This window comes from Botrytis sinoallii, assembly GCF_014898435.1.
Source record: "Botrytis sinoallii strain Bc 23 chromosome Unknown BSIN_011, whole genome shotgun sequence".
NCBI classification, from domain to species: Eukaryota; Fungi; Ascomycota; class Leotiomycetes; order Helotiales; family Sclerotiniaceae; genus Botrytis; species Botrytis sinoallii.
This window is the reverse complement of record NW_024066038.1, coordinates 144104-160142: the sequence shown is the minus strand read 5'-3', so window position 1 is coordinate 160142 and position 16039 is coordinate 144104. Positions and strand designations below refer to the sequence as shown.

Here is a 16039-nt window from a genome sequence, read left to right as displayed (position 1 = left end):
CTCTTTTGCGCCTGGTATTTAATCTTAATGCTTAGTCCAGGGTAAAGCATCTTTCGCAGAGGAGAAGAATTCTTTGCCATATTCCTCGATTTGGTCGAGTTTGCTTCTTCTCTGAGTCTCTGCCGTCCAAACCGAGGCATTAGATTTCACGCTTCTGAAGCTTCCTCCGAAGATAGATTTCTTTTTCCTGCAATGAATTAGTAAAATATTTGATGTGTAAATATCAGGGTACTTACGGATCTCTACTCTCTCGGAACTGCTTTCTTTGGCAGACTCTTGCAATATCCCAGATACTACATAGTTTCTGGAACATTTCTCTTCCGCTCTTACTTTCTAACAGAAACCTATCAATCGACTCCGGTGTTACTTTTGAATGTTTTTCCAGGCTTCCAGCGAGTAGTTTCTGAAATCCCTCTTCAAATTCTGTATCAACAGCCCGGTTTTCTGCGCCGCATCTGTACAATTCATAACGCATGTTTATAAGCTTCACAAACGCTGCGCTTTTTCCATATCTCTCCACCGTGTCTATAGATACACCATATATCTCTTGGAACCATGCTTGCTCGTTGATATCAGGATTGGATTTGATTCGAAAAACGTCGGCCAGAGAACTACACGAATATTAGCAAGTGAGTCCATGAGGAATAAGAGTAGATTTCACTTACGTTCCACCATGTGCTGAGATATTTCCTGTCTCAATAATGTAGTCGTCCCGAATCTCATGTGGCTTCGTCAGCTCTCTCTTTCGGTTCAAGATGCTGACAGAAACTTCACGATGGGCAGCTAGTTCCTGACCGACTCTCTGCATCTCAGCGGCTGAAGCTAACTTTTCTTCTTCGAGTTTGGCGATTATGCTTTCTTGTTCCTTTAGCTTCTGCTCATATTCTATCTTCTTCTCGGCTGCCAAAGATTTTTTGTTCTCTTCAAGGTTGGCAATAACCATGCTCTGTTCTGTCAACTTCATTTCATAGGTGTTTTTGACTGCAGCTACCGAGTTCTTGGCTTTCTGTTCGATATCGGCGACAATAACTTTCAGTTCGTTCAACTTTGCCTCATACTTCCTAGTTTTCTCGGCCACTGATAATTTCTCCTTTTCCTTCAAGCTTGCGATAACTTTATTTTGTTCCTTCATCTCTTTCTCATGCTTACTTTTCATTTCAAGAATCGAAATCACTTGGGTTTTCTCTCTCTCCTGAACGCTAGAAAGAACGCTAGCTTGCACCTTCAACTTTTTTCTTGCTCAATGCTGTTTACACTTTAGCTTTGTGTTCTCAGCCGAAATCTCGGAATGCTCAGAACTGATTTCAGTGCTGCTTTTTGCTAAGCGTCTGATTGTTTTATCGAGCTTCATAAATTGATCTTCGAGCCCCTTGTTGCTAATAATTATCTCAAGGTCATCCCGTCTAGTGTGCGTCATCTGCCATGATGCAACTGCCGATTCGTAATCCTAAAGAGACTATTAGATTTTCTCACACAACTGTTCACAGGGGGTGGAAGTTACCTCGCGATCTTTCCATAAGCGTGTTGTATCGAAAGTTTGTCTCTTTTGAATGATATCGCGAATGAGAGGTGCCCAAGTCTCTCTAGCTTTAAGCTGAGCGTCGCTGTAAACTATATTTGATTCGGCGTCGATTTTCTCAAATATGCCGGTCCTGATTTTAGTCAACCTTTTCTCTGCTCCAGCTATCTCATTGGCTATACCCAATTCCCTGATTGCTACTCGAAGCCATCTGTTTTCCGTTTTCAATTTGAGATTAGCTTGTTTCAGTTTATCGATCTCTGAGATTTGGGGCTGTTCAACGGGCAGGTTCGGGACGTCATTCCGAAACGTGAGTTGGGTGCTGGTCGGAGCGTTTATAGGCGGCATTTTAGACTATGTCGAGTTTGAAGTAAGAAATCGTAAGGCTTGGTTGACTATTGTAGGGTCGCGACCATAGTTTTATCAGTCGTAGTTAAATATCAAAATATATGGAGAGTGTGTCGTGGAAACTTTATGGGTATGTTTTCTGAAAGACTGGAGTGACCGCTTTTTACTACCAAGTTAAGCGAAAATTATAAGTTTCACTACTGCTAATTCATAAGGATGTTTCAATTCACTCGAGATACTGTCTGCCAAGCATCAATACAGACTTGTACCTAGGAGTAATAGCAATCTAGCTAGGTATTTTCAATAATCACATACAGGCAGATACTGCAACACATAAGACCTAAGCTATGTCGTTTGTTTTGAGCTATCTGGGTGATAAAGAGGACTAGAATGATTTTCAGAGAATATTGTTAGAGCATACAATGATCATATTCAAATCATCTTGGATTAAAGTATTGTAACCCTTGATGGATGTATGACTAGAGCACAGCCACATGCGCATCTTTGATTACCTATACTGCGGTCACTTGGTACATCCATACATATAGTGAAAGTCTAATCGTGTTGATCCTTGCTTGTAATTTTCGACAATTCTGTTCTCTTGCCGTCTGCATTCACTCTCTGGGCCTTTCAGGCAGGAGAGTTAGAGTAATGTGACCGATAGATTACAAGTATTTGAGAATTACATTATACGCTTGCTGAATTCACAAAGATTTATGAAATTTTGAACCAGATAATTTTAGCATGTACATAATTAGGTAGTGGCTAATCTAATGAAGCAAATTGCTTTTTGGGGATAAAACAAATGAATCTGTACAATGAAAAAATAAGGTTTCGTCAAAAACCAAGAATACGTATGCGTAGATTCATACTAAATGACCTTGTCATAATTACAGTTCTAGAAAACCAAAATATGCACATACTATATATTATATGAGTGAGGTTGAGTACATCAAATATAAACATTATCGGATTACCCAATTGTTCCTATTAAGGTACAGATATTTCTTGCGGTATTTCGTCCTCCCACAGAATGCAGAGGTCGAAATAGGCGCGTCTGGGTTCCGTATCCGTATTTCCCACAAGGATGCTTTGCATTGATTCGGTTCCCCGAGCCTTGACCAAAATCTTCTCCAACAGCTTTTGAAAACCCTCTTCAAAAACATCAGCAATATTCCAATGTTGTATTTATAGCGATAAACCTCGTATCTCATATTAATGAGTCTTCTGAATGCCGTGCTGCTTTCGAACTGCAATACAATATCGGGAGTTGTACCGTAATATTCCTTATACCATTCCAAATCGTGTCGCAAGTGGACTTGATCCGGTAAGCATCTGCGAGACACCTTCTAAATGTTAGCAATTAGATCTTCAATTTGTTGAGAAAGAAAGAGATTAACTCACGTTCCTCCATGCGCAACCTTGTTGCCTTTTCAATGATTTTGATGTCGCGTCGATGAGATGATTTGCTCCATTCGCTTTTTCTCTTCAGAATACCTTCAACTACTTCACTGTAAAACTTCAAGCACATGATCCAGGTCCATAAGCTCATTATTCCGATTCTGAAGAGTACTTCGTAGTTCCTCCCTTTCTTTCTTAAGACTGGTAATGATATGATCCTTTCTGCTCAATTCCTCGCATGAATGTTTCAATTGAGTACGTGCTAATTTGGCAAACTTGTCACTTTGCTCCTTGGCTTTGTCAGCAGCCGATGTCCGCGCTGACAATCCTTTGCACTGGATTTCTTAAACCATCCAAGCGATTGGTGAGCAGGTGGGTCAATTTGTTCTCTTCAGACAACTTCTGCTTTATACTGTCTAGCATCTTATCTACAAGTGAAAATTCCTCTCAGCCAACACCTTCGAGGCGTTGCAACGGGACTGGGTCAACGCGGACTGAAGGAGTCTGTTACCCCTACGAAGTGCTAACTTCTCCTTGATAAGTCTGTCTCGTTCTTGTTGATGCTGAGATCGAATTTTCATACTCTGGCGTCTGGATTTCAAGTAAAGATTTTTCCAGTCAGTTGTATCTTCGCCTAAATAACAGTCTTCCTTTTTCTCAAGCATTGAAGTATTCAATTTCATGGGATTACCGCTCATACTTTCATGACTAGTAAGCTGGGATATATTCGGTAGTGATGCTGGCAGGGAATTTTGAGATCTTGGGGTGGGAATCGGAGTCTTTCGGTCCGTCATTGTTGATTCGTTAGCCAACAAGTTTATATAGTTGTAGTGTTGATTTGTTTGTGTGATCGAAAACTTTTGAGACAAGAGACCGAAAAAAAATCAAAAGGAAGTGGTTATGGTCGCAGATTTGGAAGACTAGTCCGTGAAATGATGATCAATAATGAACGAAAAGAATGGAATCAGTCTTGTAAATGTTTGAAGATTTTATACTAAGATTTAGATGTTGGCACAGTCATGTGGTTGTACTGACGATAGCGCTAGCGACTCGAAACTACTGTAGCAACAGTTTTATGTACTTAGATACGTTCAATTACATATAGACTGGTTTCATTCCAGTAACATAAACATCGTGAGCTGCAGTATTATATCGACCGCAACACATCTTTGGTAGATGGCCTGTCTGTGTCTTAGCTGCTTTATACATGAGGAGTCGCATGTCCGCGAAAACTTTCGATTAAATTATACGTCACCATGGCTACGAACACACTTCCTAGCTTGGTTTCAAATTCCGACCCTTCCCATCGTGTATGTAACACCCAAAGACATGTAATATAGCAGTACGTAGGTACTATTCGTAAGTCCAGGGGCATCCATATAAGGAATTAAGCGAGATTCACGTGTTCTGTTCAGGTACGGTAGGTGGAAAAAAAAGATTAGGCTAGTGATTTCCTCTGATAGTTGAAGGCTGAGCGAAGATATTATCATCAATTATTAATTTTAGAGAAGAATCGAGTCCAAACTCTTAAGTTTGAGTTTTCCTACTCACTAGCGATAGCGGGCGCATTATCTGTATAAGTGTTATCTTCACTTATTGGTTTCAATTCGTGTGTGTAAATTTGACTTGTGAAATAAGTTGAGAATTTTTATAGATACAGTAATCTATTATTTTGCCAGTATGACCCATTTGTATCGTGTAAATTGTCCTTATACAATCGTAAGTTATCAAAAACAAGTAATCTCCCTCATCACAGGCCAGCTTTTTCCACACCAAACTAACCGTCCAGGCTCCAGCCTAGAGAATCTTCTCTATTGCACTCTTCACGCCCTCACTGATAGTTCCCATGATACTGCTACCTTGTTTCCATCTAGAACGATTTGTTCTTCCAGAGAAGTTAGATCTTCGTCCGAAAGACATCGTTTTGCTGTTTTGTGTCTAGTTAGCATAATAGAAGAACAAGATTGGAAGTCTCTTTGCTTACGGATCCTTCCTGATCTCCTTGCGAGTGGTCTGATCTTTATCAATTGCTGCGACCCAATTGCTACAAACTTCCTGAAATAATGCCTTAACAACTGGGTCTTTCAACAGCAGCGCCTCCATGATATATGCATCATCTTTATCAGTTTGGCCTTCCGCGGGTAGACTTTCGTTGATCTGCGTCTTTATTTTCTGGAACGTAGTCTCAAACTCGCTGATAATCTGCTGATCGATGTATTCGAGATTTCGCAAGTCGAATCGCATATTAATGAGTTTTCGAAACGCAGAACTCCCCTTGAACCTCTGAGCACCTTTGTCTGTTACGCCATACCCCTTTTCAAACCAGTCTGAGTCGCCATCCATAGGCTTGATTTCCATTCTTTGCAAGTCTGCTAAGCATCTATTAGTTTGATTAGTAAGTTTACAATTGTCTTTCATCAATTGAAATCACTGACCTTCCACCATGAGCAGCAGAATTACCTTCCTCAATCAGGGGTGAGTTTCTCAGATTGCCAGGTTTGGAAAGCTCTCTCTTACGGCCAAGTATCTGAACTGCAACTTCGATTAGTGGCTCGTGTTTTTTATCAAGAGTCGCAACATCTGCGAGGAAGATGTCTGAAGATTGGCGATCTCCACATTTTTTGTCTGGAGAGATGTCGCATGTTCTTTTGCCATATTCTCAACAAGAAAGCTGTTTTGGTTCTTCCATGCACGTAGCTGGGCAATTTTGGTGTCCTGTCTCTGGATAATCCTGTCCGCTTCTATTAACTCTTTGCGAGCTATCTTTAATTCTGTTTCCTTCGAGTTATCTAAGATAGGACTGGTGACTGGCACGGTCGTCTCCTTGGCATGGTGATTTTTATGCCCAGAGAGTGGTTCAGAATCGACATCACGAGCTTCGTTGGTCACTTTTGTTCCGCGTTTTTGAAGTTCCTCCCAAGTCATTTTCTCTACCCCATGGTTCATTGAGAACTGGGGTAGTACTCGTAGTAGGCTGTGCTGTACATGGCTCGAATACATCTATGATTGTAGGAAGCTCGGTAGTGTTGGGTTGTTCGTTTGTTTCATCCACGGTACTCCCCTTTGTGTTGAACGCTACCTTTAGCCTACGAATGACTCCTTCTTTCATGTGTTCAGGGGACTAAACTCAAGTTAAAGAACCCATGTGCGAGATCTATCAGGAATATTTTTCGGTCTGCTTCGGGGATGTCCATAAAATTGATGACGTTGTCATTGACCGAGACTCCGTTGTTTCGGGAAGAGGACATCGTAGCAATTGCGGAAATGCGGACTATATTTGGAAGTAATTGTTGAATAGTGGAGAGTTGAGGCTATCACCACGTCGGAGAAATACTTGAGGTAGTGTGAAAGAAACAGCTTTCAAGACTTGATAGGAAATTTTGTTCGTATTATTGAAATCAAAGTTAATGTTGTAGTCTTAAACAAAAGGAAGTAATAAAAGTGTCAATATCACTCGAGTATGGTTCTTTCAGTATCTATTTCAGAAGTTCTTGTTTCCTGAATATACAACTGTAGTCATACAGGGTTATATTTCCCGGAGATTATCCCTTTGCCTCACTAAAGCATGCAATCTCGGGTGCTTGATAAGCTTGTGACTCTTTTCAAGTAGTGAATTTAGTGGAAACTATTGCATTTTCCAATGTAATAAAGATTCAACAAAATTGAGGGGTGGAGGACATGAATGTCAAGAATCATGAATAATAGAGAATAACAAGGCAGCCAAACAAAAAAATTCATAAGGAACCATGCAACAATGCACTGGTAAGGTCGAGTTAACTATTTAAAGGCTACAATATATATATATATATGTGTGTGTGTGTGTGTGTGTGTATATTTAAAATCAAAACTTGCAACAGCATATTTGATGCCCTCTTTTCTGCGGAGTTAAGTCTCAGCTTGTGTCTTTCATCAATGATGTATTTCACAACTAGGCGAGGTTGTCAGGGGGTAAAAGCATGCGGAAAATGTCGAGAGTAAATAATGTCACATTGTAAACCAGAGATCTCAATGAAGAGACAAACTCGGCGAGAGTCATTCTGATTCAACTTCTATCTCGCAGGATAAAGTTGTCATGGTGGAACTGTTCTGTCAAATTTGGCATGGGTGACTTGTCGTTCCGGGTGGTTTCATTACAATTTGGGATGTTTTTTACATACTCAGACCATTAGCTATTGACTACGTAGCCGTCAGATTGTTTGTCAATATTAGACGCATGGTAGTTGACAAGTCATTATCAGATTTAAGGTAGATTGGATGATGTGGATTGTTCGACCAAAATGCTAAGGCGAACTGAATGCTGATTCTATCTTAATACCTTCGTATGAATTTTCTCCAAACCCCACCAGTTAGCAGATACCCAAATTGCTCTCGAGGGGGCTCCAAGTCATCTTCAGTTCGGCTTTCGAAATCATCCTTTTCCTTTTCACTTTATCTATGGTGCCGATTAAGTTTTCTTTTATCAGCGTAAAGTTGACATTTGATCTCGTTCAACTCTTCAAGCTCCTTGCATACTTTAGCATCCGCAGCCCACTCAACATCATTCTTAAGCTTTTTCTGCGGGTGTACCTTAAAAATAAGTAAAGCCACTCGACATTGCAGCTGCTCATGGTTCAAGTTCCTCGCAGACTTCAAGTCTAGAGGCAAATAAAGTCTGAAGCTGCCATGTATGTTGACCAGTCGAACAAAACTGTAAAATGATGACTTGGCAATGATGACGCTAGGTTCAATACCATAGATATCCTTGTAGTGTTCCGAGAAGCTTTCCCTGTACTCGAGCAGGGACGGATGAAGAACAGCAAATGCATCTGCAACTGGGTTTGGACCATGTGCAGCAAAATTGCCATGCTCTTTGAAACGTTTCTTAGGGATTGAAGGATTTTGGACAGATCCTGGCAAGCTGGAAGTTATCAATCGATGCCGGATTAAGAGACCGATCATAGACAGTGCACTCATTTCTTCCTTCTGCCTCTTGAAATCATTAAGTTTAACTTTCATATTCTTAATGATCTCCCTCAATGTGTGCCGTCCTGCCTCATTTTTTATTTCTATTTCATGCTCGGAATCTTTCAAGTCGGTCGATTCAGAGTCGTCAGAGATGTCGGAGTCCTCATTTTCGTCGGAGTCGTAGGAATCCTCTGAGTCGCTGGAATTATCGGAGTCATCGGAGCCGTCAGAGTCGTCGATATTATTGGAGACTATTGGGTCATTTCTGTTGATAGATGCTTGTTCTTGCAGCTTGATGACTTCCCTGAGGCTTTCGATGCTGGCATTTTTCTCCCTAATGGTCTGTCGCAGTCCATCGATGATGCTTCTGTTGACTTCGCTTTCCGTCTTTTGTGCCGCGAGTTCGCATCGAAGGGTGGCAGTAATGCTCTAGGGCGGAGGATATTAGCTCATGTCAAGCAATCAAAATCTGAAAACATACCTTGAACTGCATAAACAGTTCTTCTTCCTCCACCTTGGCACGCTCTGGATTCCCTTGATGTTATAGGACTCTCGATGCCACAGGGCAAATTGCGGCGTTGTTGGTGACAAGAGAAGCTTGAAGGGACACCGATCTGAGAAAGGTTCGATTGTTTTTCTCGATTTTTCTCTCAAAAGATTTACGCGATCTAGTCGCGGGTTTGAACAACAAGTGAATTTACATCTAAGGTCGGGAACGCGGCGCAATCAACTATACCGTTTCAATGAAGAAGATCTCACAGTCATTTCAATACTTGATTCTTATGTTTGCTACCTACGCTCAAAACTCGGGAGCAAATACTAAGAATTCAAAAGAATGCATGTAAACGAAATAATTAGTGAGAGGTTTTTGTCTTTTCCAAGCGAGTTATTTACCATACATCACGGTATCTCCAATAAAAGAATCGTATATTTTTATTACATCCACTCGTGATGCTCGCAAGCCTTTGTGACTGAGCACTATGTTTGCGCGGTATTGCTTATGCTGTTTTTGAAATTCTTCTCGAACGCTCCAAAGCTTATGGCATTCTCTAGACAAGGCCTCACATTGGCGAGGATTGTCGTTCATATTATATCTCTCCCTAGACTTAAAAAAAACGAGTTTTTAGAATGTTCTAATTGCCCCCTATATTCTCGGCGTTCATAGTATGTCAAGCTTCTACAGTACCATGATTTTAATTTCCAATAAAAGTTGACCATATTTAAAATATGCGGCCTGTTACTACCGGGATATGCGAGCCCAAGAACAATTTCGGGTGTAAGAGATTTATCTAGTCATACTAGCTCCTAAAAGCAGGATCTGGGCAGCTTCCGAAATTATGCTGCGGGTTTGACATCATCGCCATATGCACATCACAGCATGCATGAGCATCGGGTGCTGCATCATTGTCAGATTGTATGATGCCCTCCCTACGGACAGCGCCAACCAATTCTGAGTTCAGATTCCAGTTCTATCCTTCAGGCCCTAGCCTTGAGGTTAATGCGATCTGTTGCATCTATTCGGGCTCCGTCATCTCTCGACTCGATATTCAAGTGCTCAAGTACTTACTTCCAGTAGATAACTTCCGGAATCTATTGCTGAGCTATTTCATCTCATAGCTTCTTCCGTCCTTTGCTAAGCATCTTCCTTTGTTTAGACACTGTTTTAACATCTTGATCTGGAAGGAGTAAATTCTCCTTCCGCAATCTTTTTATTTTTCTCTGCGATGAATTTCTGGAACCCCCTGATATTGGTTCTATGATAATGATTCAAGGAGATCAAGTCCTGGAAATAAAGTATTCTACAGGTCTCTAGCTCCATCTTCTTTTCGGCCAACTTCCGCATTATATTGAAAATGCTAACCTAAAGGCAAGATTAGCATAAACGAAACCGAAAGAATGTTTCACTGAGTTTTTTAACATATTATTCTTTCATTGTTTGGCTGTCGTCAAAATATGTGAAGTTGGGGGTTCTTGTTTGGGAGGAAAATCAGATGCCCAAGAGAACTGGAAGAAGAAACTGAGTTGAAGGGTATCGGTGGCTGAAATTCTGTAAAATATCGATATTACAAGTACGTAGAAAAGTAGCTAATTGAAAGCTAGCCAGCGTACACACTATGTACCCTCCCTCATCTGAAGTGTTACATTTATAGATAGAATGAGCATCATGTTTCTCTCAACTTTGCTTTGACCTTTTGCGGGAGAGACTTAGATTTGCACGGAAACTTCTATGTGCAGCTTTCAGCTTGGACATTATACGTTGTAGATCTCCAAATTCCTTCACCACTTCTTCGTCCTCCTCAAAATCATCATCATTTACAAACTCTTCTAGAGTAGAAATCCTATCGACAAGATCTTTGATGCGCTTTCTGAGCATACAGTATGTATTACCTACCATACCGTCAAGATTCCACAGCCTGAGATTCTCATACCAGTTGATCAAGTAAACCAGGTAAGAGAATCCTGTATCCTGGGATGAATGCGGTTTTGATGACTTGAATACAAGCTCAGGAGAGACAATATAATTCAACAGGAATTGCTCCCTAAGTCCAGGGCACCGATTCAAAGTCGCATTCCCGCTTTCGGTGCCAACTTCAACGGTGGGGTCAAATTTACCAATCATATGAGCATCGGAAATTGCATCTGCGCCATGTGCAGCAAAGTTTCCGGGGTTTAAGATATTATCTCTAGCTGTAGAGCCGGTTCTGGCTGCGAAATCAAGCTCCAACTTGCGAGCTCGAATCTTAAGACCTATCTCGGATAATGGCTTTCTGAACGATTCTGTCTCTTCGAGAAACTTGTGGCCGGAACTTGCACTGCTTTCCTTTTCGCAGATATACGTAAGTTGACTGGACAAGTGTTCAATGACATTCTCATTAATTGCCTTTCCCTCGGCATCCAGCTGCACCACCTTGTCTACGTGATGGAGTTTTTTCTCTGCGACACATCACATTAGTATCAGTAGATATTGATCCAAACTGTAAGCTTTCTTACCTCGATTCAATCCGTCTGCCAGTTCGAGGACTTCCAAACTACCAAAAACTGGTCCAGAATTTGGTTGCGCACTTGAAGGGAGTAGAGCTTCCTGCGCTATGGTTCTATCTTTGTCTGCCAAGATTTGATTTACGCTCGAGATGATACGATCCTTTCCTGCGATAACTCGGTCATTGTTATCGACGTTTCTCTTGAGGGCCTCGTTTTCTTCGCAAATGTTCTTGAGAGCGTCGGTCTGCTTAGGCGCTTTAAGTTCTTTGGTTTGATTCTCGTAGACAGAGTGTAGTATCATATATCCTTTTTGCCAGTGTTCTAATCTAGAGCCAGCATCAGAGACTTCCTGCTTGGGGCTTTCATTAGAGGTCTTATGAAGATAATATCCCTCTTCGCAACTCTTTTCTTGCCATGCAACAACTTTTTGAAGTTTCTCGATGGTGATGTTTCGGTCCTTGATAGTTTGATCTTTTTCTGATATAGTCGTGTGAAGTTCTTTGATCTTTCGATGAGTTTTGGGGGCGTCGATCAAAGCTGATCTAAAAGAGCGAAGAATGTAGTCATTATCTTCTTTCGCCTTTTTCAAAAGAGCATCCTTCTCCTCGAGCTGCTTTTTCAAATCGCATATCAGAGCCTGTCAAGTAGTCAGTCACACGCAGCTTCACAGCAAATTTAAAATGCAAACAAACCTTAATGGGCTGAAAAATCTCATCTTCTTCCATCTTATGAGATCGCCGACGAACTTCCAAATGCAAGGTTGCGAATTTTGTTCTCTTGGTTATGAATACGGGGCAAAATAACGTCAAGCAAATCCGCCGCCAAACCCGAATTTGTAAAGATCGAAGTGCGAATCAAATTGGTAAACCAAGTAAAAGCACAGTATTGAAGAGTGTCGTCAATATTGTACATCAATTGAGCCAAAGACACCGATAAACAAATTGTCGTGGCGCGATTCCTGAGCGCGACAGCAAAAGAAAGTGAAATTGAGAAATTATGCGACCAAGATCGAAGTCGCAGAAATCAATCCGCGCCTCTGATAAATTGATCTAGAGATAGCGCACTCGCGGTTGCTGTCGTCAGTTCCTATCCATCAAACGAATTTTGGTGTCGTCGAAATGTTTCGTGTATTGGGGCAAAGTGGACAGAAGAGACGAGACGAGAGATTTTGGATTAGACGAAAAGTTGCGGAGAATTTTTATACCGGATTGAGAATTGAGGGATGTGAAAAGTAAATTACTTGCCATTCCTGACATCTCGATGGCATAGAATATATTGATTTAAACTTGGGAGACTTCATTTTGATGCTGGTTGAGTGTTAACTTTGTTAAATTCAAGGATAATTTTGTGGGCTGCTCATCGTGGACTGGACAGAGGAAGAGTTACTCTTATAAATGGGGGATGGACATGTTAGAGAATCGCTTGCACACATTATTAGTCTGACAAAGCAATCAAACGCTGTTTGTAGATCGCCAATAAGCAAGCTAGAGCAACATCTCCAGCTTTGTGATGGATTCTGGAGAATCATGTTTGTGTATTGAGTATTTTGATTCTTGTCTATGATCTAACTACACTGTTTTGTGACAGCTCAGGGCAAGAAAAACTGTAATGTAACGTTCCACTCCATCGCCGTTTGATATATGTCAATTCCAGCCATCATGATAATAATCCGAAGTTGGCCAAGGCTCGATGTAATATTCCTGTAAATCTGCAGCTCTGATGTTTCCAGGACTTTCAGATTGTGCTGATATGGATCATTCTTACTTACCTTACTCCTAGTTTCTCTGTTTCCCCTAGATGCCCTACCTCCTCTAGTTGTCCTCCCTCCTCTAGCCGTTCTACCTTTCCAACCTCTCATCGTCCTGTTCCAGTCTTCATGCATTGACTTTTGATATGGAACAGGAAGAGTAGCGGGACTAGTACCCCGCATATCTTCCAGCGAACTTTCTTTGGTAGTTACGGTACACGGTCCCCAACCATCATCTATCGGATTCTGACTTTCATCAGATGCTAATCTGACGCTGGATACCGATGGAAGTCCATTCCAATCAAGAGGAACCGGCTGGAGAGGGAGACCAGAATTCATATGGGGAGGAGTATCAATTCGATCCTCAAAATATTGACTTTGACTCATACCAGGCTTCGAACTTTCTTCCGTTGGACTCTTGTTGTTGATGGGAGACTCTGCTCTATGAGTAACCTTGATTGCCCAATCCTGTCCACCGACTTGGACGTGGTCGACTTCTAAGAAAACAGGTTGATCGACTCGTTGATATTTTATCTTGTTCATATTTTCCTCCTTTAGGTACAGGCTTTCTAGTTCTCGGAGGATAGAGTCCCACTTGATTAGTTTCAGCCAATCTTGCTTGTGAGCTGTAAACGGGTATATGCCAAATTTTGTACTCTCTGTAACGAAATCCGTCCTAAGATAATCTCGGTTGGTGCGCCATTGTTTGATGCGAGCGAACCAGTTGATAACTCTGATCAATGGCTTTGAGTGATCATAGCTAGCCATTGAAATAATCTCGATTGGAGAATGGTAGTAAGTTTGTTGGTATAGCTCGTCATCATGAGGCTTTTCGCACTTGTTATCAAACAGTTCAGGGACAAACATTACAGCGTCAAGTAAAGCGTCAGCATAATGTGCGACCTCGCCTCCCTTCTCAATGACAGTCATATCCCTTCCTTGCGGAGTCTTCAGCCATTCTAAATGACGACTTCGGATTGCAAAGCCGGCTTGTTGTGGAAGTGCGCGTAATGTGGCACAGAACTCTTTCTTTTCCAGTATTGCCTCTAGTCTCATGCGATCCAATGTATGCCGCCTTGTCAATTTTTCATGGGCTTGAGTGCTATCACTATTATGCGTTCTTTCGATCTCAGTGAGGGCAAGATTCAGATCGACAGTCGTCTTGAAAGTTTTCCGGACGTTTCTCAGCCATGCAGTAACTTCTTCAAAGTCTGTCTCATCGAAAGAGACACCCATGCGCGACCAAACTTTGAAGAAAGTCGTGGAATCAAATGTTTGCGGACTGTAGCTCTTTGCTAAAGCATATTGGTTTACCAAATCTGCAAAGTTAGGAAATTTTTCAAATCTTTTGGCAGTAGTCCATTTGATACCATATATTCGAGTAAATGTTTCGCCGTCGGCACGATGTCCTGGTATTTGAGGATCAAGGTATAGAGTCATGTCGGCAAGAATATCAAAATCATGAGTCGATTTAGATCCATATGGAACAAGTGCTTGGGTAGGGGCGAAAGAACCTGGGTTACGCAACCGATGACTCTCAACGAAAGTCGTTCGCACCTCTAGCCCAACGGTGTCAAACTCTGTGCTTTTGCAGCTTAATGCTTTTTCCACAGCGTCCTTCATAACAGTTTCAAACTCTGTTCTCTGACGACTCAACGCTTTATCCACGGCCTCCTTCACAGCAGCAGCAACGTGTTTCTTCGCTTCCAAATCTTTGTTTCGGTTTTGGTTCTCCCAGGACCACTTACAACTTTGATGCTCAAGCTTCAGGTTGTTGATATCTTTTTTCAGCTTTTCAACCTCGCTATTATAGTAATCGCAATGGTCCTTTGCGAGTTGCCTGAGAGACTCCACTTCCTCCTTCAACTTCCCATTTTCTCTGACTAAACATTGCTCCCATGTCCATTGTCGCTGCTGAAAATGTTTGGCTTGCCGAATTGTCTCCAGGTAATGATCCTGCGACAAAATTTCTCCAACAAGTGTATCGTGCGCACTCTTTGCAGTTATCAACGACGCTCTTTCCTCCGCCAATTGAGCGCCCGCTGTGTTCATTTCCAACTTCTTGCGGTCGAAATCCTCTGCGCAACTGCGAATCTTCTCTTCTTTGGCTTCGACTTCTTCTCTCAAGCTAAGTAGTTCGGTTTTCTTTGTGGATAGTTTCTCTTTGATTGCGGTCGTTGGATCTGGAAATTGGTAATTATGGAGGGATGATATGAAATCGCCTTGATCTTCCAAGTCATTGTCTTTAGAATTCATACTTGAAGCTTGATTATGAGGAGATAAATAGGAATCATCAATTCCCCATCCGCCGCCGTCATTGGGGGGTGACCACGACATGGTGCTTTGTGTTTTGAAAAGCTTATCTTGATTTGTATTGTGACTCAAGAGGGTTGAAATCAAGACGAAACCGGGAAGCGGGAAATATATATCTTCGCCAGGCTACCAGTATTTCCAAAGTGAAAATACGCTAAGCCAAATGGATTTTCAAGCTTCACTTACTGAAGCGAAGTTTGAAAATTAAGGATGTTGGCGATGGCGATCATCTCGTGAGCTCATGTGAAGAGACGTAACAGTGTAACCAATAAAAACGAAATCGTCAACGTCAATGACTGAATGTTTATCTTATACATCTTGCGAATTCGCATTTGTGATATCAAAATCTCACAATTATATAAGCGTAATTGACAGTGAAAGGTCATCAATAAACTGCTCTCGATCACATGATTTACCTACGGAGCTCACTTAAATGGCAGATACACTTGTACCAAGCACTTGATCCTCTCCTGGTTTCGTGAACACTCTTCAGCGTTGTTTTCACTCGGAAATATGTATTTAAAACACGCAATCCTATATCGTTGCGTTTGTAGTTCACACTCATATTTTTCACACTGGGTAATTATCTTGTGTTTGACTTGAGTGAAGGTACTTCCATTCGTCATCGCACTCCTACACTCCCACGTTCTACCCGAGAGGCACACTTCAAAGCACATAGAAGTCTCCAATTCCAAGCAAATCATAAAGCACTCATCTATCTCTGGACTTAAATGTCATTATCATTTATCTGAACCGTCCAATCTTCAGTGTCATCAAACTATATA

The 16039-nt window shown here is 41.5% G+C and overlaps 6 protein-coding genes across 6 annotated transcripts; all 6 read right to left on the bottom strand.

Moving 5' to 3' along the window:
• Window positions 1–24: 24 nt before the first annotated feature.
• Window positions 25–1867, bottom strand: EAF02_006717 (uncharacterized protein; the record flags this gene model as incomplete). The annotated part of the gene is made up of 5 exons (XM_038902765.1): window positions 25–187; window positions 237–611; window positions 666–1235; window positions 1257–1447; window positions 1502–1867. 5 exons carry the CDS (start codon window positions 1865–1867, stop codon window positions 25–27), a joined length of 1665 nt encoding a protein of 554 aa, XP_038757086.1.
• Window positions 1868–2832: 965 nt separating this feature from the next.
• On the bottom strand, window positions 2833–4062 carry EAF02_006716 (uncharacterized protein; the record flags this gene model as incomplete). The annotated part of the gene is given in 5 exon segments (XM_038902764.1): window positions 2833–3213; window positions 3272–3353; window positions 3380–3603; window positions 3666–3684; window positions 3701–4062. The coding sequence occupies 5 exon segments, from the start codon at window positions 4060–4062 to the stop codon at window positions 2833–2835; spliced, it is 1068 nt and encodes a 355-aa protein (XP_038757085.1).
• Window positions 4063–5065: 1003 nt separating this feature from the next.
• On the bottom strand, window positions 5066–6377 carry EAF02_006715 (uncharacterized protein; the record flags this gene model as incomplete). The annotated part of the gene is made up of 5 exons (XM_038902763.1): window positions 5066–5195; window positions 5253–5648; window positions 5704–5926; window positions 5962–6156; window positions 6203–6377. The coding sequence occupies 5 exons, from the start codon at window positions 6375–6377 to the stop codon at window positions 5066–5068; spliced, it is 1119 nt and encodes a 372-aa protein (XP_038757084.1).
• A 1319-nt stretch (window positions 6378–7696) lies between these two features.
• EAF02_006714 (uncharacterized protein) lies at window positions 7697–8705 on the bottom strand (the record flags this gene model as incomplete). The annotated part of the gene is made up of 2 exons (XM_038902762.1): window positions 7697–8641; window positions 8694–8705. The coding sequence occupies 2 exons, from the start codon at window positions 8703–8705 to the stop codon at window positions 7697–7699; spliced, it is 957 nt and encodes a 318-aa protein (XP_038757083.1).
• A 1680-nt stretch (window positions 8706–10385) lies between these two features.
• On the bottom strand, window positions 10386–11919 carry EAF02_006713 (uncharacterized protein; the record flags this gene model as incomplete). Its single annotated transcript, XM_038902761.1, has 3 exons — window positions 10386–11146; window positions 11204–11831; window positions 11887–11919. 3 exons carry the CDS (start codon window positions 11917–11919, stop codon window positions 10386–10388), a joined length of 1422 nt encoding a protein of 473 aa, XP_038757082.1.
• An 863-nt stretch (window positions 11920–12782) lies between these two features.
• On the bottom strand, window positions 12783–15278 carry EAF02_006712 (uncharacterized protein; the record flags this gene model as incomplete). The annotated part of the gene is made up of 1 exon (XM_038902760.1): window positions 12783–15278. The coding sequence occupies one exon, from the start codon at window positions 15276–15278 to the stop codon at window positions 12783–12785; it is 2496 nt and encodes an 831-aa protein (XP_038757081.1).
• Window positions 15279–16039: the final 761 nt, after the last annotated feature.